A 26,526-nucleotide genomic window follows, 5' to 3' on the forward strand; every position below is an offset into this window, starting at 1 on the left:
CGAAGAGACAGCTGGAAGATTTCAGATTTCTACTCACACTTCTTTAAGGTTGGGCAGATTGGACAGGATGTCCGTATCGACTGCCGTCAGCATGTTGTGGCTCAGGTTTCTGTAACAGAAAGAAGAAGAAAAAACAATAGTGATCAATCCCGAGTACCGAGTGTAGCATTTTCGCTCTTAGTATTTAACATTCGCTCGTCACTGATGGAATTCTCTAGCAAATTTTCACCTCCCATCAACAAAAATCCAGTGACAAGCAGCAAAACAAAACACACCGCACAGGCACTCGAACGTCACCGTCGGCAAAACCCCACCATTAACAATCTTTTCGCTCGCGACAATTTTTTTCATTTCTCATAGCTCTGCTTCGGGAAAACCAGAAGATGAGTTTGGTGTTCGAAACTTTGAGATTGATTACGGTGCGATGCCAGGACTCCTCTTAACACAGAGTTACACAGACAAATGGTGCCAGATGCATGAAACCAGACTTAAAGGGTACAAACTGTTTGTTCAAGATAGACAGCGGCGACCCGATCGGCTACGAGCATTAAGATACCCGCTAAACGGAAATAACAGGTTATTTATCGTGACTCCGGAAAAGCCGAAAGTACTTTTTGCTATAGAAAAAATAAGTACTAGCTGCTTAGCAAAAAATAGTGATGTAGCCAAAGGTAGCATCAGAAATGATCAGAAAAATAATGAGTTACATTTATAAAAAAAATCACTTGAAAACACTTGAAGCTAATGTAGCTAACGCTGCTCGCTCAACAGCTCGCTAACAAGTGTCCTTCACTTATTAACTAAATAGAAATCATCGATTTTGAAAGTCAGTGAATCTTCTATAAACGAGGAAGCGCTGAGGGTAGATGGGTTTTTTTTGTTTTGTGAGTGAGTCAGGAGTCGTGCGATTCTTTTAGCTAGACTTTTCTCTTTTCCTAAGATGGAACGCTGGCTGAGGATCAAGTCGTTATCTGACTCACTACGTTTCCTTGTACACAAACACATACAGCTGTGGGAAATATAAACATGAAAAAGATGTTCTTTAGAAAGGAAATAAATAATCAGACAGATAAACTAAGAAAGAGGGTATTAGCATAAGTCTTAGAGGAGAAGGGCTACGGCTGGGAGGGTAAGAGAGCAGTGGATTCTGTTTTGTGTGTAGATAATATCAGAGTACGATGTGCCCCCAAGGCAGCACTTTGACAAGGTGCCGTGTTATAATCGCGCGCTCTGCCCTCCCGCTGCTATTGTGTGCCGTGGCGCTAAGCTGCCTTCCCTGTTACAGAAAGCAATTACCTAATAATGCTAAAGCAAAGTGAACAATTACAGGGTTTCCCTCAATTCTCACCAGGGGGTGGGGGTGGGGGGCAGAATACCGAAGATGGAAAGAAAGAGCATGGGGGGGAGTCAGGTACGGCTAATCTGCGACTGGGATCAGCGCAAATGTAGGACAAGCTCGGTGCCGCTAAAAGTGGGCATAATGAAGGCAGGGTAGAGGGAACCTTCACCAAGGTTGCGCTCAAAGAGCCTCTGTTCAGGAGCAACGAGCGACTCGTGGGTGTCAGATATCCGCCATTTCAGAGAGAGAGACGCTAAAGCTGATTTAGCACAGAAGTCGGTCTTGTTAACCAGCGGTGTCAATCTTTTTTTGCGGACAGTTTATTACTTTTTAAACATTGACTTTATGACATCGATATGGCCCCAAGAGGGATTTAACCACGACAGCTTTCTTTTTTTTTTTTCTGACGTAGTTTTATAAATCTCAAACAAATCCTAGAAAGTACAACCAGGGCTGAAGGAGCTGGAAGACTGACGGTACTTCTGGGGAAAGAAAATCCTAAAGGGAAAAAAAATTATGATTTGATAATTAGACCAGTCCAGATTGTTGATATGTTGCATTTTTCTGCAAGGAAGGAGTCTCCAGTGCCAGTGCTGTGGACTGGTCTGTACTGGCAGTGCTGTTAAAGCTATAAGTGTATAAGCTTTAGGTTTTTTTAGGCAGGAAGAATTTGTGTTTTCCTATTTGGAATTATTAACTTCATTCAAGAAAAAAAAATAAAGCTTGTGAGGATTTCCTGTTTGTTTACAGATGCAGTAAAGGAAACGATGAGAAACTCACTGAGGTTGTTTTGTAGATGTTGCAAAAATGTATTGAATGTAACCATAAATGGATAACCGTTAAATGGATTACATGCCGTTAACATCAGATTGCTGTGGTTTAAGTGGGCCTTTTGAATTACTATGCTATTAAGAAAACAATCAACGCTGCATCTGCAACAGTACCACCACTGATTATTTTCCTATAACAGCACACCGCTAAGTGTATTATTACTTTCAATGACTCTGGTGTTAATCAATCCAGAATTCTTGACGGTGATGATAGCCGATCGCAATCTGATCGTCTCACTCGTTGCTATTGTTTGGTTGTTTTGTCTGAAGCGAATACTTAAAATCTAGAGCAGGAAACAAAAGCAAGTACATGAATAGCAATACATTCTTTGCTTAGGTGGATAAATATGCTGATGACCTGTCCATCATTGTTCCTTTGTTGTTCTCTTACTGGTAAACCTGTAAAGTTCTGCTTCAGTATCATGAGGCTTTCTGTGTTAACCAAAGTTTAGTTAACAGAGCCACACTTCCAGCTCATTCTGTCTCAGTATCTCCACTCGAACTTGAAAGGCCACCGGCTCAAGGAGGGAAGGAAACAAGTGTTTATATAACTTTGATTTGATCCGCCCCGGTCACCCTGCTTTGTTTTTCGCCGCTCTCTATCTTATCTGATGACGTTAACTTCTCACACCTACAGCTTAACCCCAAGGTCGTAACTCACATGGCTGTCGCAACCACCGACTCCAGGCTGAGCGAAGCACTCCCCTTTTCCATGCAGATCTCAGAGCTCTGAGAGAGAGCTTTGGCTGTACAGCTCTTTCACCCAGGAATCGGTTTTAAACTAAGGCAACTTGTAGAAACCAAGGTGTCAAAGGGGGTCGGATGGCGTCTCTCGCCGAAGCAGTTCGGCAAGTGGTGGTGCGGTGGAGTGCAAGTGGACTGTGGTGGGAATAAACGACTGTAGGTGGAGGTTTTCAACCCAACCGAGCACCTGATTCCACCAGTTTAATTTCAGTAGACTCAGATGTGGCTTCTGTTTGGCGAGAATCAGAACCTGCACCAACACAGACACTTTGGACACCCCTAGTTTAGAGTACCTCCTCACAAGCCAAACGTCATCTCGAATAAAACCTCCTCACAAGGCAAACGTCTTTCACACATTTTACTTTCAAAACAATCAGTTTTTGTGCCATATTAATTTAAGTCACCTTAGTTTTGACTGCTTTATGATATGAAGGCTTCTGTCTCGAACCAAAAATGGGTCAGAAGTCAGAAATTCTACAAAATACTAAACCAGAGATGGTTCGTACCTCTGCTTTTTGCACGAGCAGCTTATTCTAGGTCAGCGGATAAGCGCGAGTCTGATCTTTCCACCAGAAACCACCATGCAGCTGTGCGACGGGCATTGAAACGCAGCCGTAAAACTTATCATTCTTGTGTAGCCGAGCTGTTTAATAAAATCGACTGGAAAGTGCACAGAATAATGTACTTGTTCAAACAGAAATCTCATGTTGGTGATAGTGAAGCCTTTGATGGAAATAATCAATCAAACTTAGCATCAGACGCTACACTGCTTTCAGGCTCCTATCAGCCCAAAGGTGAGGTGTGAATAACGGACACTCTTTATGAAGAACTAGCCAACACTTTTCTTTATGTCTTCCTTCCCTTCTCTAACGAGCGACTTCCTATACCAGGAAATGGCTGATTGATCCTGGGATCAAACTTATCTGGGCAATGTTCACTAAGCAAGGTGACTGGACCCCTACGAAAATGGTTCATCGATATAAATAATATATTACAACTGAGCAGTTTTACAGCAAGTTATATAGCAAGTTGTCCGCCACGTCTGTTCCAATAATCAATGAAAATGTCTGGAGTCACTTTCACGACCCCTGCTGCAGAAGCAATAAGATGATTCATAATGTGGTGGAGAGATACTGCTCCTTATCAGGCCGTATTTACAGATGACATGCCGAGCACGCACTTTGCTTCTGCAGAGTGTGAAGTGATGGCAGTGACGAGCCTTTATGACGCAGCTGGTAGACAGAGCAGCGATTTAACACGTCCCCTTTCAGACGGCTATAAACTAGTCAAAGAGTAACTCAGGCAGAGAAAGACAAAACCAGAGAGCCACTAGCAAGACATATCTCTCTCTCTCTCGTTCTCTCTGCTTCACTTTCTCTTCCTCACTTTCCTGTCATAAAGACTTTTTACAGCCCGGCAACACGGCTGATAGGGAATCCGGTGACTTTTTCGTCCCAGACCAAACATTGCTTAAAGGTATAAAAAGCGTCTGGCAAACGTGAAAACTTGAAAGAGCCCTTGAAGAAAAAAAAAATCAGTGCTCTAAATGAAAAGTACCCTAGGTGATTAACGTGGACTCCATTCTTTCTGCTTTGTTCTTGTATCTGAAGCTGAGGAAAATCACATCTTGGGCCCATGTGCACGAATGCTGAATACACAAATCGCACATGCTGCAACGGGCAAAGGGTCTGCTTTCGCCCGGGGCACGGAATGATCCGGAGCCACGCAGACGCCAGCCAAGAGTTTGACACAACACACATAGAGAGAGAGTGCATGTGTGTCTGAGAGAGAGAGAGAGAGAGAGAGAGAGAGAGAGAGAGAGAGGGAGCAAGAGAAATAGAGATTAATCTTGATTACGTTTCTTTTTGTAAAAACTAGTCATTGTTTTATGTCCTGGATGGAAAGACGCCATCCGAGATTTATTGCAGAAGATAATAAATACAGCTGTTTGGGGAAAATGAGCGATCATTAGAAATCTTTTCTAAGTTTATTATGCTTGCATCAATTTAGTAGGGGGATCGTACTGAGCATGATTATGTTATGCAATACGGATCTGATCTGCTTCGACGATGAACCGAGGACTGCGAGAAACACGAGGGAAGAGGAAGGATGAGATAGTGAACTCTTTTACGCAAGTGTCTTCTTGCAGACGATCACGGATTCATCTTTGGGTCATTAGCGTCTGTATAACAACGTTATCTGACTTTTCGGATCGATTAACAGCTAATTATATTATAATAGTATATGCCTCTAATAACAATGTTCTATGATAATCAGGTTAATAGTATTTTATTAGTGAGAAATGAGATGAACCAATCCGGATTGCGCATTTTTCAGCTAGCCACCTTTTGTTTTTCAGCTAGATACACCTTACATTACGTTTACGGCATTTGGCAGGCGCTGTTATCCAGAGCGCCTTACATTCATCTCATTTATAAAGCTGAGCAATTGAGGTTTAAGGGCCTTGCTCAAGATTGGTAGCTTGGTGGCCCGAGGCTTCGAACTCACAACCTTCCGATCAGTAGTCCAACACATTAACCACTGAGCTACACTATGAGCAGGAAAAACAAGCTTTTATAAGATTCCGTTTCATTATTTCCCTTTTTATGTATTTTCACAATCGTTCACAAGACCTGTCATTAAATTATTTATACAATAAAATCGCTTGATGATAGATGGTATCTTCACAAACATCTGGAAAAAATACCTTTGAATTATGTTTGAGCGATTGAGCTGAGTTTTTTTTTTGGTGTTCCAAGCGTCCAGCGATTTTGCAGACAATACAGTCGAAATATCAAGAATCTGTTATTCCCTTGTGTGAGTCGTAAGGTTGCCAGATCTCCTACACTCTTAAGATTGGGCCAGGTTGTGATTTGCAGTTACAGGACTACACATGTTGGGGGTGTTCCTCAAGGTCCTATGTTCTCCACACTCTCTGTTTTTAACAACCCCTCCCCCACTCTACTTTCTTCCTCTAATGTCTTTTCCAGCTCTCCAAACTCTTACCAGATGTACAGAATTCACAGATGATTCATCCATCAAGCTCACTTTGTAGACGTTCTCTCAAAACAAAGGAGGGAAGGCAGATACCGCACTCTCAAATATGATGCATCTTAAAGCAGAATTTGCTTCAATTCCAAACTGAATCACTTTGTACTCCCTAGAAGGATATAATTCGATCGTTATCTTATTCGTTGTTTTAATTTTCGTTCTCCCTGTTTGACGCACTGTTTCGCTTTCTTCACTTTTTTCCGACCAGGTCTCCGTGGTTGATCGTAACCATTTTTCTTCTGATTTGGGCAAAAAAACTAACAAGGTAATAAACCGCTCCAATCATGACTAGCCTTCCAAAAAAGTGTCCTTGAAAACATGCGAGCTGTGTGCTCCGAGCCTCTCCAACGCAGTTAATCTCAGTGCCCGGCAAGCCAAGCTAAACACAGCCAGGCACTCAACTAGCTCCGATAACGCTAACACACACACACACCCACACACACACACACAAATTGACTCGACTAACTTATCAATGCTGACCTGCTAACGCCTCCAAGCATTGACACACGCTTTCAAATCCTAATTAGGAATCGAAGCCACTGAAATTCCTTCCCCACACAACCACACACACGTCGCTAGATTGCTTACCAACACTTCTACCAAGCAAAGAACTCCCTACAAATGCAAATGACAGAAGGGCACACCAATCGCTACCCCCTTCGCTTGCTAAAACCACCCAGCATGCTATTCTGGGTCAGGGGTCATGACCCTGTAGGCAGCATAGGGGGGAGGGCTAAGTGGGAGAGCCAAAGACTGAAGCCCTATTCTTACAACCCCGAGGGTGTATATGAGTCACACCGAGGTCCATTAGCATAGTGTCCTTTTATCCACATGCATTGGGAAACTGGGAAAATGGCCACTTGTTTGAGACACACACACACACACACACACACACACCTAGGCAGAAGGATGGTGTTTAAATGAGTCAGGATATTTGGGAAAGTCTTTCTGACTGGCTATCAAATGGTGGGTGGCAAATTTCTGGCAGCGTGAGAACTTTTGGATTAAGTTGTCAAGATGTGATCTCTGCTAAGATGCTCGGGAGAAATCCACCGTCAAGAGGTCGAGATGACTTCGTGACAGAAAACTCAGAACAGCTGAGAATAAGCAAAAGTCAAATGTAACCAAAACAAGATATAAAAAATACCTTATTTTTTCTCAAGCTTGTATTTAAGAATATTTGCTTTAGCAGGCTAAATCAAGCTTAAACACATCGCTCTGCATGGCTGTGTCGGGTGACTGATTAACTAAAGACGCCATTTTGATGGCACTTTTTTTTTTATCATGGAAACATCGCAATTAACAAAAACGTCCACAAAACAATTCAGGAATAATGAAAGAGATCTGAGCTCACAACCTCACCATCCCAGCAGACACCTTGAAGCTCTGAAGAGCAAGAAGACCATTCATTAGACAACAGGACATCAAGAACATCAGGAACATCAAGAACATCAGTGTGTGTGTTTTTCTGTGCAATTGATGCATGACGGACACGACAAACACTATGGGATTACTTCTCAGGCCGAATTGACCAGCAAAGAACAACTCTTTTCTTGTAAAAGCAGATGACGTTTACTTCCTCGTGCGCAAGTTCCCTGCCCATCACATCTCCATTACTTCCTAGGAAGCTTTGCTAAAATTCCCCCATCTTTAAGATCCTGTAAGTCAAGAAGGCTTCACTCGGGAGACGGGAACTTCCTCATCCGGAAATCTCCAAGTCACGTGACCTGGACCTTTTTAACTAGCTGACTTTATTTGTGACAAGATTAAATCTGTCCAAGCTGAACTGACTGGAAGGACATCCTCAGTTATCTTTTAAATTTTACCAGATATAATTGATGTCTGGTGTGACTCTTGTGTAAGATCAGCATCGGGAAGGTGGAACCAGCCACGTGACGGATTAACTTTAGCCACGTTGCTAATCACGGTCGGTGATGCAACGTCTGCTAGTCGTACAAGATCCAAGATGGGAAAAGCAAACCAGTGAGGGAATCTTGATGTCATATCAAACACAGATGTGATCCCAGACTATGTCATAGGGTTAGGGTTATCAAATCGAGAGGGAGCTTATTAGGGGTGTAAACGCGCATTGCTACTCTCTGTATCTGAATCTGATTAGTGTTTCTAATATGATTAGTGTTCCTAGTGATCCTTATCTGGACTTAAGTGGGCGTGGCTTAAATTGGGAAATATTTTGCATCAACACACTCGACTGTCAGTATCCTAAACCCCACATACATCACTCAAGTCCATAATCAAAGTTGTTTTCGTAACCCTATTCTTGTAGAAGATATTATCTGAACACTATTTCTGTTCAGTTACGTCATCCCACTTTCTTCCGCTCAGAAAGACATCCGAATAGGCTTCAGGGTCATGGAAAGGGTAGAAAGTTAACCAGCAGGTTACCTTTGGAGCTTCCTGCTTGGTCTTTGTCCAAACCGGCAGTTATTTTATAACTCCGTGCTACCTACAGAAGGCGGTGTTGATAAGCAGAAGGATGAAGTCTCTAGGTCGGTGTCTGAAAGGATGTAAAGTCACCTTAAGCAAGGTCCATAACACTAGAATCATCAGCAACCCTGCACGATCCTACATGGTTAGTGTTCCTGAGAACATCTTATTCAACTTCACTCAAGGATGTGAGCTAACAATGAGACAGCTTCCTTCAATCGGCACTCAACGCACCTAAACAGCTCTGTCAGGTTTTCGTGATTCACGTCCAGTCATCCGTGACACACGCTGGCAAAAATATCATCCGCCACTCCTTCGCTCGATGTATAAAAAAAAAAGGTCTCATCATTCAAGTGTATGTGTATGTAATGCTTTCAGTAACTAGTTTAACAGCACCTTTTTAGCTTTTGTCAATATAATCTCCACAGTATATAAAAGAAAGGAAGATGATATTATATTGTGATAATTGCACAGTCGTTATCACTGTTTGTAATATAAACATGGTGAAGTTTTTAGGATCGTTTATAGAAAGATATTTAGATCTGGATGAACCAAATGAAGATACGGGAAAAGGGTTGACTTTGTGTACGATGACACTGTTGCTATGTTGTGTTAAAAAAATATATATAAAAATTATGTCATGGGTTTAACATCAAAATCAGGAGATAGTGGGTATAGAAATATTTGATTCCGTATTTGATTCACTTTTATTCCATTTGAATCCATCGGTCATTTTAATGCATCTTGTAAATTTGCCCTAATTTATAAAAGATTAGCAAGAACACTCAAGAAGATATAGCCAGTGCTTGAAAGTATATTGATCTCAACAACAGACCATCAGTTAAAATGAAGAAACTGAGTGTTAAACAATGTGAAAACAAGAACCTTTTAAAAGGTCAGTTCCGCATTGAAACTGGCTATCTTCCATCTCGGAAGATTCCTCTCTCTGACATATCTCCTGACGCTGCTCGCACTTTGATATCTGCCGTCAGAAAAGAAGGCCATCATGGGCCGGACACGTCTAGGTGTCACGCAGATAATACGGAGTAGTAAAGCCGTTCCCATTGAAAACACAACAGCTGCGGCCAACGAAAGAAAGAAAAAAAATCCCATAAAAGCCGATAAGTGCGAGGTGAATTGTTCTGGCTTGTGGATCACGTGATTTTAAAGAATAACACTGAAGGTGAAGGTGAGAAGACGGACAAAATAACAATGGGGTGAAAAACAATCACTCTACTACCTGCTGAAACTCTTCACAAAGCTGTCCGGGTTCTATTTTCGTTTCATGAGACATTAGCTACACCAAGACTAGACTACACCTAAATAATCTTAAATAAGAGCTGGACAACACGACAAATAACATTTTATTGCCCCCGCTGATGAAGTCTGATGAAGCGTTCGAAATGATTTCTAAAGCTCTTGTCTGGAACGTTCCATTTCACTCACAGGGATGATCATAAATTTTGTTCATTTTAACATGAATAGTTATTTATAGCTCATCATTCGATCCTTTTAGGATTTCTTGGAATTGTTTTGATTGTTGTGGTTAAATGTGGCTTGACATTGATGCTTAATGTTTCCAAATGAAGGTTTTTTTTAATGCTTTTTTATTTACCTTTTCAGAAAATTACTTCAATTGGCAAAAATGCAAGCACTGGATCTTACTTTTTATTACTATCCTATTATTTAGCTATTACAGAGCTACAGGTCCTGCTTTTCATCTGTTGATAGATGCTTTGACGTCCATGCGACAGGTTGGTTCCTTTTATCACTTGTGTTACAACTTTCTTGAAGGTAATAAGAAATAAAACCTTAAAGAGAAACTCCTAAGTGTAACCTCGTCTGTCCTGAAGAATTTAGCTTTGACTGTAACGAATCGCTGACACTGGAGACTCCTTCCATAAATATGACACACAGCAAACATCACAGTATCGACGGCCAACGACCGAGTCACTTCAGAACTTAAGACAGAGCTAGAAAATTACTCAATACCATGTGACCAATCAGTGCTCTCTTGTATATCCGCTGATCTAAAACATAATCTAGCTGTACTTTTCTAACCAAACCCTCACTTACAACAATTTAGGTAAATTAAACTTATTACTCTATTATTACTCTGTTATTATTCTATTACTCCTCATAGCACGTGCTCTTGGGAATTTTGTTCATAATTTGTCTCAGTAAGTTTGTTTATATTACACCCTCCTGTAATGTCACTGTCATGAAGCGCACACGATATATCTCAAATATCTATCTCCACGTTCGTATGGTTTGTTAAGGTAAATAAATTTTCATTACATGTCAACGACTTCCGATCACCGCGACAATCACAGAGGAAAGGCCCGAGAGCTCAGAGGAGGTGACCTGTCTTCACATCACCTAAAAAGGTACCGCTTTCGCTCAACAGAAGAAGTGCCAAAATCAGAGTGGGTGATTAGATACGTTTTGGTTTGTTATCGTCGTCTAAGCAGGCCCGCAACGAAAGGGCGTGAGAACGTGTTTTATATCAGACCACATGCTGGTCTTTTTTAGTCTCTTTTTTATTTACTGTTTTCTTTTTCTCTTCTTACATTTCTATCTGGGAAAGTATATTCTGTCAGATCTGTAACATAGTCCATACATCTGTTAAGATAAATGACATTAGTTTAGGCGACGCACTTTGTGTACCATCTTAAGTAGATCACTTAGTTTATTATGTGTAGTACATTGTTATAATGCAACTTTATAGTATATAGTTTATGATGTTACCATCATAGTTTGACAGTTTTGTGAAAAGTAAGTGTTGTATGTGTTTTTTGTGTTATAGAGATAAACAAAAGTAAGTATTATGTGTTTTTGTGTTATAGTGACAATCAAAAGTAAGTATTATGTGTGTTTGTGTTATAGAGATAATCAAAAGTAAGTGTTGTGTGTGTTTGTGTTATAGAGACAATCAAAAGTAAGTATTGTGTGTGTTTGTTATAGAGGCAATCAAAAGTATTGTGTGTGTTTTTGTGTTATACAGACAATCAAAAGTAAGTATGGTGATATATAAGGGATGATATTTGACATGACTCCTGGTGGATGTTGTTTACATTTTTCCTCACTAGTCTAGTTTGATATAAATAAGTTTATACATTATCTTATCTTATATATATTAAGCGTATAAATAAGTATATAGTTTCTATATAAATATTTCTAGTTTTCTATGTAAAATAACTTCTAATGACGCATATAATGACTGTTGTTTATCTTTGCTGTTAGTACTTTGCTTAATTGTTTAATCCGTGGTGATGTCGTCGTGAACGTGCGCGAGCGTTATATACGCGCTCGAGAACTCGTGAGTGCGCGTTCATTTGGCCGAAACGTTTCAAAATGATAACAAAACGGCATGTGAGCACTTAACAGGCCTGAAGGGAACCGAGCCCGGATCGTCCATGTCTGATCTGTCAAGATTGGGAGTTGCTACAGATTGGTCAATTAGTGGTACTTACAGATAGACGGTCCGATCCGGTAAATCTTTGGGAATATCGGTTAGTTTCCGGTGACTGCAGTCGGTCGCGTCTGAAGTGCACGTGCAGTTTTGTGAACACGGCAAATCCGAGCTCGAGCCGTGAACGATGAACAGTTCCATGGTTACGAGGGAATAAAAAACATAATATGAAATGTGTCCCAGAGCCGCCGCCATTTTGTGTCTATCAGTTCTGATCTAATCTCTCCACAGATCCGAGTCAGGTTTGTTTTGGTTGATTATTTATCCTCCATGACGTGGTCTGGATGCGAAGAAAAGCATCGTGAACGTCTTCTTTTGCGTGTCCTAGTGAAACAGAAAGGGGTAAAAAAAAAACAAAAAAAAAAACGTGTCAATGTTTCCCAGGTCCCAGGTTTCACACCTTCACACAAAGTTTTGTCCTGTTTATTTTCCTTTAAAGTCCTGAATCAGAAACTACAATGAAATAAAAGCTTCGAATGGCACAAAAAACAACAACTCATGAAACTTTTGCGGTACCAAAGCCAAACTGGTGTGTAAGTCCGAAGCTGTTGTCCTTAAAAGGTTGAAAATGAGGTGTGTGTGTATGTGTGCGCGTGCGTGAGTGAGTGTGCGCGCGCCAAGCGATTAGATTTGACCGTTTTGGATCCGATCCGAATATTAGAAAGGTTTTAAAACGAGATCCCACAAACAAACAGGATGACGGGTGTTTATAGAGGAAAGAAATCCGGGTTGTTTTGTAGCCGACGCCGCTGTAACGTGTGTCCACGTGAAAAGTGCAGAAATGTTGTTCCACAGAGACATGTTCAGTGTCCACACCGTGTAATGTTCAGTGTTCACACCGTGTAATGTTCAGTGTTCACATTAAACACTCACTCTGTGGAGAATAACACACAAAAACATCACAGGGTTTGTGTGTAAAAGCCGCCGCGGATCCTGAGGTAACTTTCTGCGCTCGAGACCGGTGGAGCTTCTCATCAAAAAAACAACTCAAATCCAAAAGATCCGGTTATTTAAACGCTTCTCCTTTCACTTCTGATCGTAACTGCAGATCTATCATTTTTTTTCTTTTCTTTTCCTCCTCTATCTGTCTTTACTTTCCTCCTTTTCTTTTCCTTTCCTCAGGACGCACGTTGGAAGAGCCTCGGACTCGTAAAGACCCGCCCACCTATCCTGCTGATTGGTTAAAAGCATGTAATACCAAGCCGCCTTCGTGATCCCATTCAATGCGTTTACAGCTCGGCTATCGAGCAAGCAACTGTCAGTCACAGCGTGTTAGCTCCGCCCATGTTCGCCACCGCGGGTGTGAAACACCCCCCTCCTCCCCCCGTCCCCTTTCACTCTCAACCACAACTTAAAGGGGGGAAAAGAGAGAGCGCACGAGCGCAGTAAAAGTTGACTAAAAAACACAAATCTGTACAATAAAAGACAAATGAGGTAAATGATATACATTAATGGAGCTAAAACGAACACAAGCAACATAAGAACACAAGCTAAACAATAAATAAATACAAGACTAAAGTCTTGAGTTAGCAAACACTGTACATGCAAATATATATGAACAAATAAATAAATAAAAATGCAATTATAAATAAATAAATAAATAAATAAAAATACATGCAAAATATATATGAACGAATAAATCAATCAATAAATCAATAAAAATACATGCAAAAAGTTGAAATAATAAATAAAGTGAAATAAGCTAGGGGAAAATATTGTGAATTGTTACATTTTTTAATAAAATGTAAAGAAAGTAATTAAAATGCTATTAAATTTTAACATCATTTGAAATTTATTTCAGTTAAAAAGATTTGAAGGGGAAAAAATAGAATTTAAATGTAGGTCCGATGAATGAATAAGAATGAATGACTGGCTAAATGACACAGATAATAGAATGAAACCAAGTGTAGATGCAGTTAAATCCCAAACAACAGGCCAGAAGAGATACGCTTGTCAATAAACATGTTTTGGTTCACACTGTAAGCCATAAAGAGTTTGAAGAGCATGTCTTTGAAATGAAGACAGCATATTTATGACAACAATCAAACAGACAACGGCGAACGTAAACAAATCGTTCTCAATCAAATTCAGATCCCGGATGATGTGCTGTTGATTATGTCTAAGCATGCAGCTGTGTGTGTCCCAGAAACTTTCTCACAGCGCATCAGATGGGTTCTGAAGCTGTAGATTGCACAAAAATAATAATTTACTGCTGTATGACATGAGTGTAAATCATATGTAAGATCTCCTGGGTTTAATCATTTCTGGTTGAAGTGTGAATAAACAATTGCAGTTGACAGAAAGCAGTTCTCAAGTGCTGGAAAACAATCGCAGACTCGTGGAATCTGCAGCCGTGCGTTTTCCTCTCTTTAACCTAAAAGGCATGTGCGTCAGGTATGCCAGCGTTCTATTTCCAGAGGCTTGCTGACATGGCTTCTCCCATGATTTACCTGCCAGTTCACCAGCTGTAAATAATTTGCTTTACAAATAACTCCAGAGTGACATACGGGTCAAAGTTAGAGTTTAAGATTAGGAGCAGTAGCAGACTGAGCACCATAACATAACGTGCCAGAGGTCAGTAGGTGACTGAGTGAAGGACAAACCAGCAGTGAATCAGCCGGAGTTATAGTTTAGTGGAGACCTAAAGCTCTGCCCAGATTAGATATCCTGAATCCTGTAGAGATCTCTGGGGTTTTGGAGACTAAATTGTCTCTGAATGATTAAATTTGTCCTTCTTCAAGAGGAAGGTTTGGTTATTGAGTTGAATCTCTAGTGATGGTGCTTCATTGGATACCAGATTCAAAAGAGCTGCTCAGAGAAGTCCTGCTGCTGCCTGTCTGTCTGCCTGCCTGTTGTCTGGTTGTCTGTCTGTCTGTCTGTCTATCTATCTATCTATCTATCTATCTATCTATCTATCTATCTATCTATCTATCTATCTATCTATCTATCTATCTATCTGATCTCTGAAATGTAAAAACATACAGTTCTTAAAACACGCTACAGAGACGAGACTAATTTGTGATTTTAATTGTAATTTAATGTATATATTAAGATTTAATTGTAAAACTGTAATGTGTGCTTAAATGCCATGGATCTGTGAGTGTGTGCATGCTGACATTCCTCACTCACATAACTGACAGTAGTTACCGAACAGTGTGCTTTAAATTGGCTTAAACATTTTACAGCTTGGGGTTGAAGATCTCTGAGTAATTGTCGGCAGCTTAAAGCGTCCATCAGGATCAAGCACAACTGGAGTGTAATCACTCAGTGACTAAATTAACCTCCTGTCTTTATTTAAAGGTGGAATGTGCGGGTTTGCTCTGCCGCCTGTTAGTAAACTGTAGACATGCTACAGCTTTACGGTTTCCTCACCGTGACTGTTATGACGCAGTAACATCTAATTATGTGGTAAAACCACTAATTCAAAACACTAAAGCACTAAAAAGATAATAATACTGTGGCTTTATTGTACCTGTTCCTTAATTGGTGCCAAACAGTTTATGTCTCTGACAAGTGCTTTGTACTCGAACAGAGCCAAAACCTTCATTTGGAAATTTAGTCCATTTTTTAAAATGTATTTTGAGCTTTAAATGACAACTGCTATTTAATCTGAGAGAATAGCTTTTTTTTAAACATTACTGTTTTAAAAACATTAAAAATAACCCAACTCCTCTAAACTGGTCTTGCAGTAAACACATGGGCTGTGTTTGGCTCAGTCAGGTCCGAATAATGAGAACTATGTGAGTATTCTAGTCACGACCTAATGAAAGCATCATATGATTGATTGTATTTCTTTGTCTGCCTCTCTCTCTCTCTCTCTCTCTCTCTCTCTCTCTCTCTCTCTCTCTCTCTCTCTCTCTCTCCCCCCTCTCTCTTTGTGTGTTTATGTGCTTGAATGTTTCCAGCCCTGTTCACGTACCGCTGGAAAGAGATGAAAGGGACTCCAGCATGCGGTGGGACTAAAGGTGCAAAGCGTAAAGACATTAGATGCACCACAGAGAGAGATGCAGCCCCTGACCACACGTTTATTCCAGCATTTGGGGGAAGAATGGATTGTGCATATGTGGTTGTGATCTTCACCATGCCAGATTCTTTAAAGATAACGAGCCCATCTGTTGGAGTTATTCATCACCAGTAAATCAGGGGAGGCGTGAAATCGGGTGGGCTCATGGAGCTCACGCTGGACGGCCGGCAGTGTGGAAATGCCTCATCTAATAAGAACCAGAGCTGCAGCTAAAGTGTGATCCATATGATCCATATGCCACGTTCATACATGGGTGTGTTCAGCCCAGGTATTTTTCAAAGCATGTATTCCTGATGCACACTTAAGGTGTGTGGGGGACTTTTTTTTATGCCACTTCCAACCGCTGCTGAAGGATTCTGGTTAATTTTGCCCATTCTTAATGCGATAGGGACCAATCCAACATGCTAATAATGAATTCTGACTACTCTGACCACATACATGCAGTGTACCAGTGCTGCCCACTCCCACTGGAATCTGGCCTATTCCTCCTGCTCCTCAAGGATCTGTGAGCATTTCTTTGCTTCTGAAGGAATTCAACCCAGTCTCATCCACTCCCAAAGTCATTCTCACCAATCCCACCCAATGTTCAAGGTGATCTGAATAATCCTCCTGCAACTCCTAAAGTAATTCTGACCAATCGGTTTCTCTCCTGATGGGAGAGAAAATCTAATCGATCCTCCTCTCACCTAAAGGAATCCTGATCTGTCCAGAACAAATTCGGAACAATCTGTTGCTTTGAATTCATTCTCACTAATTCCATCCATGTATCCTAAGATAATCATGCCCAAACCCAAATAAATTCTGACCAATCCTGCCAGCTCCAAAAGACAGTCTGATCAGCCTTTCCTGTTCCCGAAAGAATTCGGGCCAATTCCGGACAGTCCCAATGGAATTCTGTTCAAACATAACCATTCCCCAAGGTATTCTGACCAATCCTTTATGCCTCCAAAGTAAGTCTGACTTCCGAAGGAAATCTGACCCATTCTGTTTGGTTCTTAAGGAATTCTGACCAATCCTACCCACTCCTCCACGAATTCTGACCAGTCCTGCATGCGCCGAAGCATTTCTGACCGATCTTGCCCGATCCCATAGGTAATATTTTCGCTTGTACTTCCCTGCTCCATGTCTGCATAAATTCAATACCAAGACTAAATTTGAAATACTAGCACAAATATATCTAACAAACTACTTCAGCACTAAACACTGTGGTGTTTTTTACGTTCTCTTGAGTTAAAAATGAGACATGATGGGGCAAGATGGAGAAAATATACACAACATGGTGGTCTGTCAATGACTACATTGTGAGAAATCTGAAAGGATAAAGGATTATTACAAATATAGAAGGTTTGTTCATATAAACTGAATTCCTACAGACCTCAAAAAAAGAGTGATCGGTGACTAAGGCCACTCATAGTCGTAGAAATCGAGGTCAATAGTGTGACTCAGGCAGCACAAAACCCTGTGCAGGTGTCCAAACAAGCGGACAGAGATTCGTTATTGTGTGGCGTGTACTAACATTTACATTTCTCCCCATTGTTTGTTTAATAAGGTGAATAAATCTCACTCTCTTCTGCCAAGTTTCATCATTTTTTTTTCTCTTTCTATCTCGTTGAAAGAAGTCTTCCTTCACCCTGGCTCTGCTGCTGAAGAACCTCTCTCGTTGTCAGTTACGCTTCCTCATAGCTCACTGTCTATCAGAGGGCATGCATCGTCAAGCCAGCGTTGTGTGAACACCTTGTTTCCATTTGTTTTGGAAGAAAAGTGTATCTGCGTATGTCAGCGCACAAAGCTGGCTACGGGCGACAGGTTTCAGGTTTTTTTCATGCCCCAATAAAGGACCAATAAAAGTTTGCTTTTCTCTGAGACAGCTATAGAATATGTGCAAAAAGAAGCAGTGGCCCAGAACTGTTTGTTCAGCTTGGAGCAAGGAATGCTGGGAGTAGCCTAGTCGTGAAAGGTGGCTTGTATGCAGTGTGGCACTCGAGGTGCTACTGCTTTTGTTTGGCAACATTCTTTGTTCAAAGTTTTTTTAGGCTGGATGGACCTGCGCCAACGTCTCTCTCTCTCTCTCTCTCTGTCGCTCCCTCTCTCTTTTTCTCTTGTGCACAATAAACACTACTGCTCTATTTCCATACTGTATTTCCAGCAACGGATCACAGGATGGCAATAAAGATAATGTGATAATAATAAAACAGCAGTGTTGTGCTTCTTCTGAAGTTTGTCTTCATCATCAGACACGTCTCTTCGGCCTTCGGGATAATTTTGAACCGGGGTTGCTATGTTTCCAAAAACCCCTCAAAGCGATTAGGCATCCTTAAGCAGAGAAGTTGTAGAGATTTGTTTAGTGCCTACTCAGCCAAGTGCAAATTTGCAGTGTTTGCTAAGGCACAATCACTGAAAGTCTTGCTAATAATATTGGTCTTGCTGTCATTGATAGAATCTCTATAAATTAATCAGACAAATATAACATGCTACACAGGTCACCAAATGATGTTCGCGGACTTTTGGCCCACTGTCAGCTATTCGCTTGGGCCAATATTGCATGCCAGGCTTGACCCAAAGTTTGGACCAGTGTTGAGGCAACAAAGCCAAAAGACTTTCAGTAAGCCAAGATTGGTAGATAAATTTAGTAGGTTTGTTCCAGTGTTCCAAAGAGGCAGGGTTGTGATGAGAACTGTTATTTTGGTAAGGTTGGTAAATTAGTCAAGTTATTATCATAATGGTTCCTGGCTCAGAATTAATAGGGTTGTTATAAGATGACTTCCTTTGCCAGAACTGACCAAAAATCGGCAGCATTAATATAAAAATGTTCCTTTGCCAATGTAATCCCAAAATTAGTAGAATAAGTATAGAAAGTATTCCTTTGTTAATGTTTGTCCCAATATTGGTAGGGTTGTTGCTTTGCCAACATTGGCCAAACATTGGTCCAAAGTTGTAGGATTGTGATGAAATCTGTTTGTGAAACAAACAAAAATAGGCAGTATCATTTTAAAAACTGCTTCCCGAAGCCAGAAAAATTCTTTGCGGTGGTTCTTATGAAAAAATGTTCTTTTGGCCTCCTTGTTTTTAAAGTGAAGTGACGTGACGTACGGTGAACCATACTCAGAAGTCGTTCTCTGCATTTGACCCATCCAAAGTGCACACACACAGCAGTGAACACACACCCGGAGCAGTGGGCAGCCATTTTTATGCTGTGGCGCCCGGGGAGCAGTTCGGGGATGCCTTGCTCACGGGCACCTCAGTTGTGGCCGGCCGAGACTCCAACCCACAACCTTAGGATTACGAGTCAGACTCTCTAACCATTAGGCCATGACTTGCCCCAAAGAAGTGAACTGGAAGAGTCATGTCACTGCAGAACTCTTGAAAAATGGCCCGTACGGGGCTCGAACCCGCGACCTTGGGGTTATTAGCACCACGCTCTAACCAGCTGAGCTAACCGGCCAAGTTGCAGAAGAAGTCCTATCTATTGCTCTGCTTTTCCTTTAAATATATTTGAACACAACACTTGTCAATCCAACATAATACTAGCTTTTTAAAAATGGCTGGTACGGCAGGTCTCAGGTCAGGCTCGATGAAACAGGAAGCAGAGTGGAGGCATGCCATGTTTCTCAGAAGTGAGCCGTCACAAGATGAACAAGGTCAAGGCATCATGTGACACCCTGTTAAATACATTCCACAGAGGGAAACAGAACATGTTACAGACATCGATATGTCAAATATTATTTAGTGTTCTCCACATCTGCGTTATACGTAGCATTCTTACTAAAGCTACGTATATTTCAGTTGTAAAACCACAAGTTTGTTCACACACAAGGACCAGCGAAGGCTTTCCCGACGTTGTTTGGCTTAGGCCTGCAAAATTTCTAGCTACAAAGTCTGCCGTCCTCGTTAAACCAAGCAAATAAAAGACATTCATAGCAGGTTCATTACACCATGCTAATTTCTATTATGTGCGATTAAACGCAGCTCCATCCTCCCTACTGGATCACAGCCATAGGTTAGAGAGGATCACACCACAGGGTTCAGGGGGGTTGAAGCCACCACTGCTCACTAAAGAACTATTCAGGAGGGAGGGAGGGAGGGAGAGAGCGCTTAAGAGTATAAGAATGTAGTGTTTTTGTTATCGTTTCCCCTCTTTTCTGTTGTAAAGTTTGATTATCACAACTTGATTATTATATGGTTCTCTTCTCTTCTTCTCAATTTCTCTTCTTTTGTCTCATTACTATGCTTCTTTAGCTTCTCTCATTCCCTTCACTTTCATCTGGCCTCTTATTTGACTCTAGTTCTCTATTCTAGATTTCATTTTCTTGTCTCTCTGTTTATTGCAAACTTCATGCAGAACGTGCATAAGTCATTAATTAACATTAATATTATGTTATTTGATTTCATTTGTAAATCAAAACATTATTTACGCTAATAGTTTATACTTCACAGATTGCAATTTTCAGATGCATGTAAAGTCTCGAACTTTCTTCTAGATCTAAGAACAGGTGCAAAAGGTGAACAGTGGAAGTTTACGTCTCCATGATTGCAGCCGGGCCCCTGCCTCCAGGCCCCTGCTGTGGATAATGGGATAATGGCTGCCACCTTGCTCACACTTGTGATGGTAGACAGCGAGGTGTGTGTGTGTGTGTGTGTGTGTGTGTGTGTGTGTGTGTGTGTGTGTGTGTGTGTGTGTGTGTGTGTGTATGTGTGTGTGTGTGTGTGTGTGAGTACTGGGATGGATTGTGGGAACTGGAAGCAAAACTTTATGTACATTTTTATAGCTTGTTCTCAAATGGTAATGTCATTTACGAAAAATTCAACATCATATGTGCTGTAGGAAAATCTCTCTAGCTTAAGAAAGACCTCCATACAACTAGTTGCTAATTACCTCATAGAGACAATGAGCAGCTCTTTCTTTTTTTTTTGTTTTTTTGTCCGTCCGGGCATTCATGGCTATGCATCTCAATTCAGCCTGAACTTCTTTTCCATTCTTTGAAACTTCAATTGAGCGCCAACAAAAGTTCCAACCCCCTCGCAGAGAACCCATTCAGCTTTTCTTCACCCGTCCTCTCGGCTCCTCCGTGCAGCTCCGGAGCCCAGCTGGGAGCTTTTGACACAGGCCAGGGGCCCTCGTGTGCATGTTGAATTATGGGGGAACTGAGTAAAGATTTCCCAGAAAGCCTTTCTTCAAAGCCTGGTAGCATTCTGAAAGGCCCATTATCCCTCAAACTCAGAATTAACTGTTCACTTCACACAGCACCTGCTTGAATGGCTTCAATAGCGGACACTGCTCTGGTTGCCGAACAAAACAATTTGTACCGATAGCTGAATGCTTTTGTTTGGTTATCACCGGAGGGAGAAACTCTCCATACTGCTAATTAGGACCTGGGACATTTTTGGCTTTTCATTAAGTACTGGAATGCTTCTGAGAGGAATAAAGGCCAATGAGAAATCCTGTGTTTCCTTTAAGAGCAGTTCTTCTATACAATTGGCAACAACTTATAAGCAGATCTTGTTTCTCATAAGGTCTAATGAAAGACATTTCTGCTTATCATTTTAAGATCTCCATGAGATTATTTTGGTTTCTCCTCAATTCTTCGTAAAAAGCTTCAATAGCTATTTGTCTTTGGGTTCACAGTGAAAACATGACTTGCGCAGTGCATCTAAAAGGTACATCATTAGATACAGCTGTCAAACTTCACCCGTTTCCTTACAGGACGAGCCGAGTCAATTCTGTTCTTCTATTCCAGAAAGCTGCCTCACTTCTCAAGAGGCACTACCTCACTTTGTGTCTTCAGAGAAGAGCTGCGTCGTACTCATTTTCATGAGAAGCTATCTCATTCATTCATTTTCTACCGCTTATCCGAACTACCTCAGATCACGGGGAGCCTGTGCCTATCTCAGGCATCATCGGGCATCGAGGCAGGATACACCCTGGACGGAGTGCCAACCCATCACAGGGCACACACACTCTCATTCACTCACGCAATCACTCATTACGGGCAATTTTCCAGAGATGCCAAACAACCTACCATGCATGTCTTTTGAACCAGAGTACCCGGAGGAAACCCCCGAGGCACGGGGAGAACATGCAAACTCCACACACACAGGGCGGAGGCGGGAATCGAACCCCCAACCTTGGAGGTGTGAGGCGAACATTCTATCCACTAAGCCACCGTGCCCCCCGAGAAGCTATCTCAGATCACTTTAATAACTCTGAGGTCTTGCCTTAACTTTTTTCATGCTAGAGGCGCTGTCTTCATTCCTATTTCTGCTGCCTTACTGATTCTATTCCTCAACAATTTGCCTCGTTCTTTTCTTTTTTGGATGATATGCATTAGTTGTTTCCTCCAGGTGAGCTGCCTCAGTCATTATGTTTTATGATCTGCCTTAGATGATTCCTTCTAGGGAAGCTTTCTTACTTCACTCCCTCCACCTAAACTGTCTTGGTTCATTATTTGGGTCTGTTCCATTGAGAGAATCTTCTTGAATCTCTTTCTTTAAGAAAAACGCATTTTCAAGAGGAATCATTTCCAAACGTCGTATTTTTCACCTTCACCTCAATGGATTTTCTGACTTTAAAATACACAGGTGATGGTTCTTCATCTCTTGGACAGCTTGTTGACATGCACGTCATCGGTTCCACGGATGCTTGACCTGTACTTCTCAAACGCATCTAATAAATTAAAGCGCCATGATCTATTACAGATCTGCCTGAACCATCAGGAAGGGGAACGTGTGGGCAAATTTGAAGAATGTTTTTCTGTTTGTTCTGTTAGAAATGGATTTATGGCTGTAAAATGAAAAATAGACTGGCTTCTGACAGCACACTTTGTCACCAAGCTACCACCTCACATTGGTATATGGGTATATACTCAGATGTACCATGTAATATATGCATGCACGTCCTTGTCTCTCAATATGAGGTACAGTTTTCCAAACAGGAACCATGTTAGCGCTGTTCTTCCCTGTCCAATCCATCATGCGTCTCTACTCGAACATCCCTCACATTCAACCCAGATCAGACATACAGTAAACATTACAGCCGAATCAATCATAGGTAGCTACTTTTATTTATAGTTTCTTTCTTTTCCCTCTTGTTTGGATAGTAAAAGTTAAGCTCCAGGATGGATTTGAACGCTGGAATATGTTCAGGGTCGTAGACAGTGAAGCTTGTGATCTCCAGGCTGTTTTACCGATCAACCATTTTTACCTACGATCGATTCTACAGACTGACTCCAAGACATCTTTCTAAGGCTGTATAACTGTCTTCTATTCTGTCATTTCCTTTCACATTCAAGCTTGAAGTGGTGTATTCTTCAAGCACTTTCAGAACATCAGAACACCACTAATCATGCTAAAGATATGGGGGAGTTTTTCTTGCTTTTTCCCCACATAAATTAATAGTGAAGAAATGAAGAAAATTTCTTGAAAATGATTTAGACAAAAAGTTCACACCAATCACACCAACCAGGATAAACATATTATTTGTTCAAAGCTACTTAAGTCTTTTTTTGTTTTTAGATGAATTTTAGATTACAGAATACTGATAAATGCAGACAATGTATGTAACATGCATGCATTCTTATTAAATCAGAGGTGAAATGTGTTAGAAAAGGAATATTTGCTATATAATAATATAGATAATAACAAATAAGAGGGAAAGCCTTATATATTTTTTTGTTTCTATAGAAAAGAGTTTCATGAACGTGAGCTGATCAGGCCCCATTTTGGAAAGTTTCCACATTAAACAGTACTCAGTTTTATTTTCCCCGAGTGTACGCGAGACCACGAGTGATAAATGTGTGACCGCTTCAGCTATTTGGAAAGTTCTGTAATGTCTAATAGGAATAAAGTGTTTCCAAATGAGTGGTGCAGTATAATTACTACATGGGTAAGGAGTTAATTGAATGCTCCGCTCGTCCATCACTCGGACAAAGGCAGTTAGCAAAAAATGCACCCACCAACAGCTGTATACATTATGCTAATTTGAAAAAATGGCAAATAATGCTTAGTTTCCGGTCCGCGTGAGACAGTGGTGTTATTCACGGCGCTCCCCAGCTGTGCAGAAATGCGGCCAGCAGATGGGCAATCAGCCATCATTAGCCATTATTCCTCATTTCTCTCCCAACTGTGACCTCTCGACGAAGTGATTATCTGTAACGCTGCAGAGAAGGCAATAAGCAGCCATCTGTGTGCCGAGGCAGGAACATACACTCTCTGCTTTTCTCTCTCTCTCTCTCTCTCTCTCTCTCTCTCTCTCTCTCTCTCTCTCTCTCTCTCTCTCTCTCTCTCTCTTTCGAGTTGTTGACCATTTACTGTTTGAGACTAAAGATGATCCTCTTCTTTTGTCTAGTATTTACACGTGGAAAAGTCCACCAATGGATTCATTCCATGTGTTCATGTTTCTTCAAAATACCCTGCATGTGTAAAAGTTTTAAAAAAGTACAATAAAAAAAAAAGTAAAGGACTGGACGACATTTAATTCGCCCTCCAAAGGCAAAAACAAAAAGGATATTTTTCTGACTTTTATGTGGCTTCTCGGATGACACTTTATGACAAATTACAGAGGTGTCTAAACAAGATCAGCATCTGATCAAGGTAGTGTTGATCTTTTTTCAGCCGAATTGTACCGTGAATCAGTTGCGATTAGAGAGTGAGTCGACTCTGAATTGACTCACCTGCAGGAATTTTTAATAATAAAATTAAAATATGTTTATATTTATAAATCGATACAGGTCAGTTGTGTTTTCTTCATGTTTGGATGATCTTTTTGATGAATGAATGACTACATTTTCATACCTATATTTTCCACTGTAATATGATTTTTTTCAAGAATCGACTTCACTCTGATTCAGACACTAATTGGTGTAAAAACGCCTTAAGACAATGAAAACAAATAATCTGATCCGGTTGCCACAACTGAAATCTTATACTGATGTCTGTTTGTCTTTGACAGACAGGTGGGTTTAGCCCCGCTAGGACGTTTATCCCAACGGCTGTACGTGAACTTTCTAACTCACGAAAATGTGACGTTAAACAAAAAGACGACAGAGCAGCCCAGGTGCAGTCTTTTTTTTTTTTTTTTTTACACCTTACACAAGTCGCAGCCTAAAACAAACAAGACTGCAAAACATTTTTCTTTTTTTCTTTGGGTTTTCAGCTTGAGTCTTCTTTCCACCAGATGTGCAAGATCCATCAATCAGTTGTGTTGTGATGTGTGTGTGTGTGTGTGTGTGTGTGTGTGTGTGTGTGTGTGTGTGTGTGTGTGTGTGTGGTGTGTAAGTGTGTTGTTTTACCAAAAGGCCATGACACGTACGCCGCTGTCTAATATGTTTTGAGAACTCTTTTCCTTCCTCTGTTCACCTCTGACAAACCAAACTTATTTCTGCTATTGAGCTCACAGTTGACCTTCGACCCTGACATCCAGGTGTCCCGCTTTGGTGAAACGCACACCTGTGTAGTGGCTTGGGTTTGACAGGAGTGTCTGAATTGCGTTTTTGTCTTCGTGACTGACATTTTTTGAAAGATTTCTGAGGTAATTTCAAACTTGTCAACACTTCTAAGACTGGAGGTGTCGCCGATGACAACTTTGTGACACGTTTTCTTCAGACTCGTTTGACTTGGGAAGCTTCTGAGATATTCGCACTTCAGATTTCTACATCAGAAACCTAAGCCTCCTTGTTCTATGTGGAAAATTAGCAGTTGGTGGACAAACTCACTTGATTTACCTCAGAATTACCTCAGACTGTTTTCATTTCAGTCCTGTAAAATAATTTATATGGCTTAAGCATTTTTTCTCACCTAAAATGACAGGTTTTAGTAATTATAGGCAAAGAAATTTAAGAGGATATACATACATAGCTTAACTAGCACAGAAAGCTAGCATTAAAGAGTCCAGTGTTCTCTCTTTTTCTCAAAATGAATAGAAAATTAATTATTCATTAAGATATTAAATTAAGATATTCGTTTCAATAGACACACCACAACACCAACAAACAGAAAGACTAGCAAGCTAGTTAGCTGTTGCGAATGATGTCAATAAGTCTATCCGAATTTGTTAGCAAAAACATTTAGTTCATATCAATCATATCACTTAATAATTTAATAATTGTTCGTAATCTGGTTATCTATTTTGTTGATGACTGAATTTTCCCATAACAACAAATAAAAAAAATCTAGCATGCTAATAATATAGTTAGCAGTATCTGATTACGCTCGTGTTAGCAGGAACATTTAGAAGCAATTTCCGCTGCTTTTCTACCACAAATATTTGCTCTTTACCCCAAATACCTGGTAGAATAAATAGCTAAGTTGCTGTTATGCGTCTTTCTACTATGGTAACGAGGTTTAGCCCAGAAAATGAGCACGAATTTTAAGTTAAAAAGTTAAAATCATGCTTCCCCTTTCAAATGCTTTTTATATTAAAAAGTTAACCCCGTTTTAATACCATCAGTATGTGCCTATGTTCATGATTTTCTGAAAAAATGATCTATAAAGGTGTTTTTTTTGTTGTTGTTTGTTTGTTTTTCCGCAATAACTAGGTCTTGTTGGAGATCAGATCGGGGGAAATGGTACCTTCAGGGTACGGTACGCTAGATATATCTAAAGTGGTCAATGCAAGATTTAGAGC

The 26,526-nt window shown here is 40.7% G+C and overlaps 1 protein-coding gene and 1 non-coding gene across 4 annotated transcripts in view; both read right to left on the minus strand.

The window, feature by feature from the left end:
• Positions 1–13,053, minus strand: part of lrig1 (leucine-rich repeats and immunoglobulin-like domains 1) — a 34,910-nt gene extending 21,857 nt beyond the window's left edge. Inside the window, exons 1-3 of one of the 3 annotated variants that reach the window (XM_027155844.2) lie at positions 12,758–13,052; positions 11,886–12,208; positions 38–109 (exon numbers count right to left, since the gene is read on the minus strand). In XM_027155844.2, the coding sequence (XP_027011645.2) occupies positions 38–109; positions 11,886–12,079 (266 nt within the window). In that variant the 5' untranslated portion in view covers positions 12,080–12,208; positions 12,758–13,052. Of the gene's footprint in view, positions 1–37; positions 110–11,885 lie in introns of all 3 variants that reach the window. The other 2 variants (XM_027155843.2, XM_027155845.2) reach the window with 2 other exon arrangements.
• A 6,223-nt stretch (positions 13,054–19,276) lies between these two features.
• trnai-aau lies at positions 19,277–19,350 on the minus strand. The gene has a single exon. It is a non-coding gene; the product is annotated as a tRNA-Ile (tRNA).
• Positions 19,351–26,526: the final 7,176 nt, after the last annotated feature.

Source organism: Tachysurus fulvidraco, chromosome 2, assembly GCF_022655615.1.
Source record: "Tachysurus fulvidraco isolate hzauxx_2018 chromosome 2, HZAU_PFXX_2.0, whole genome shotgun sequence".
NCBI lineage: Eukaryota > Metazoa > Chordata > Actinopteri > Siluriformes > Bagridae > Tachysurus > Tachysurus fulvidraco.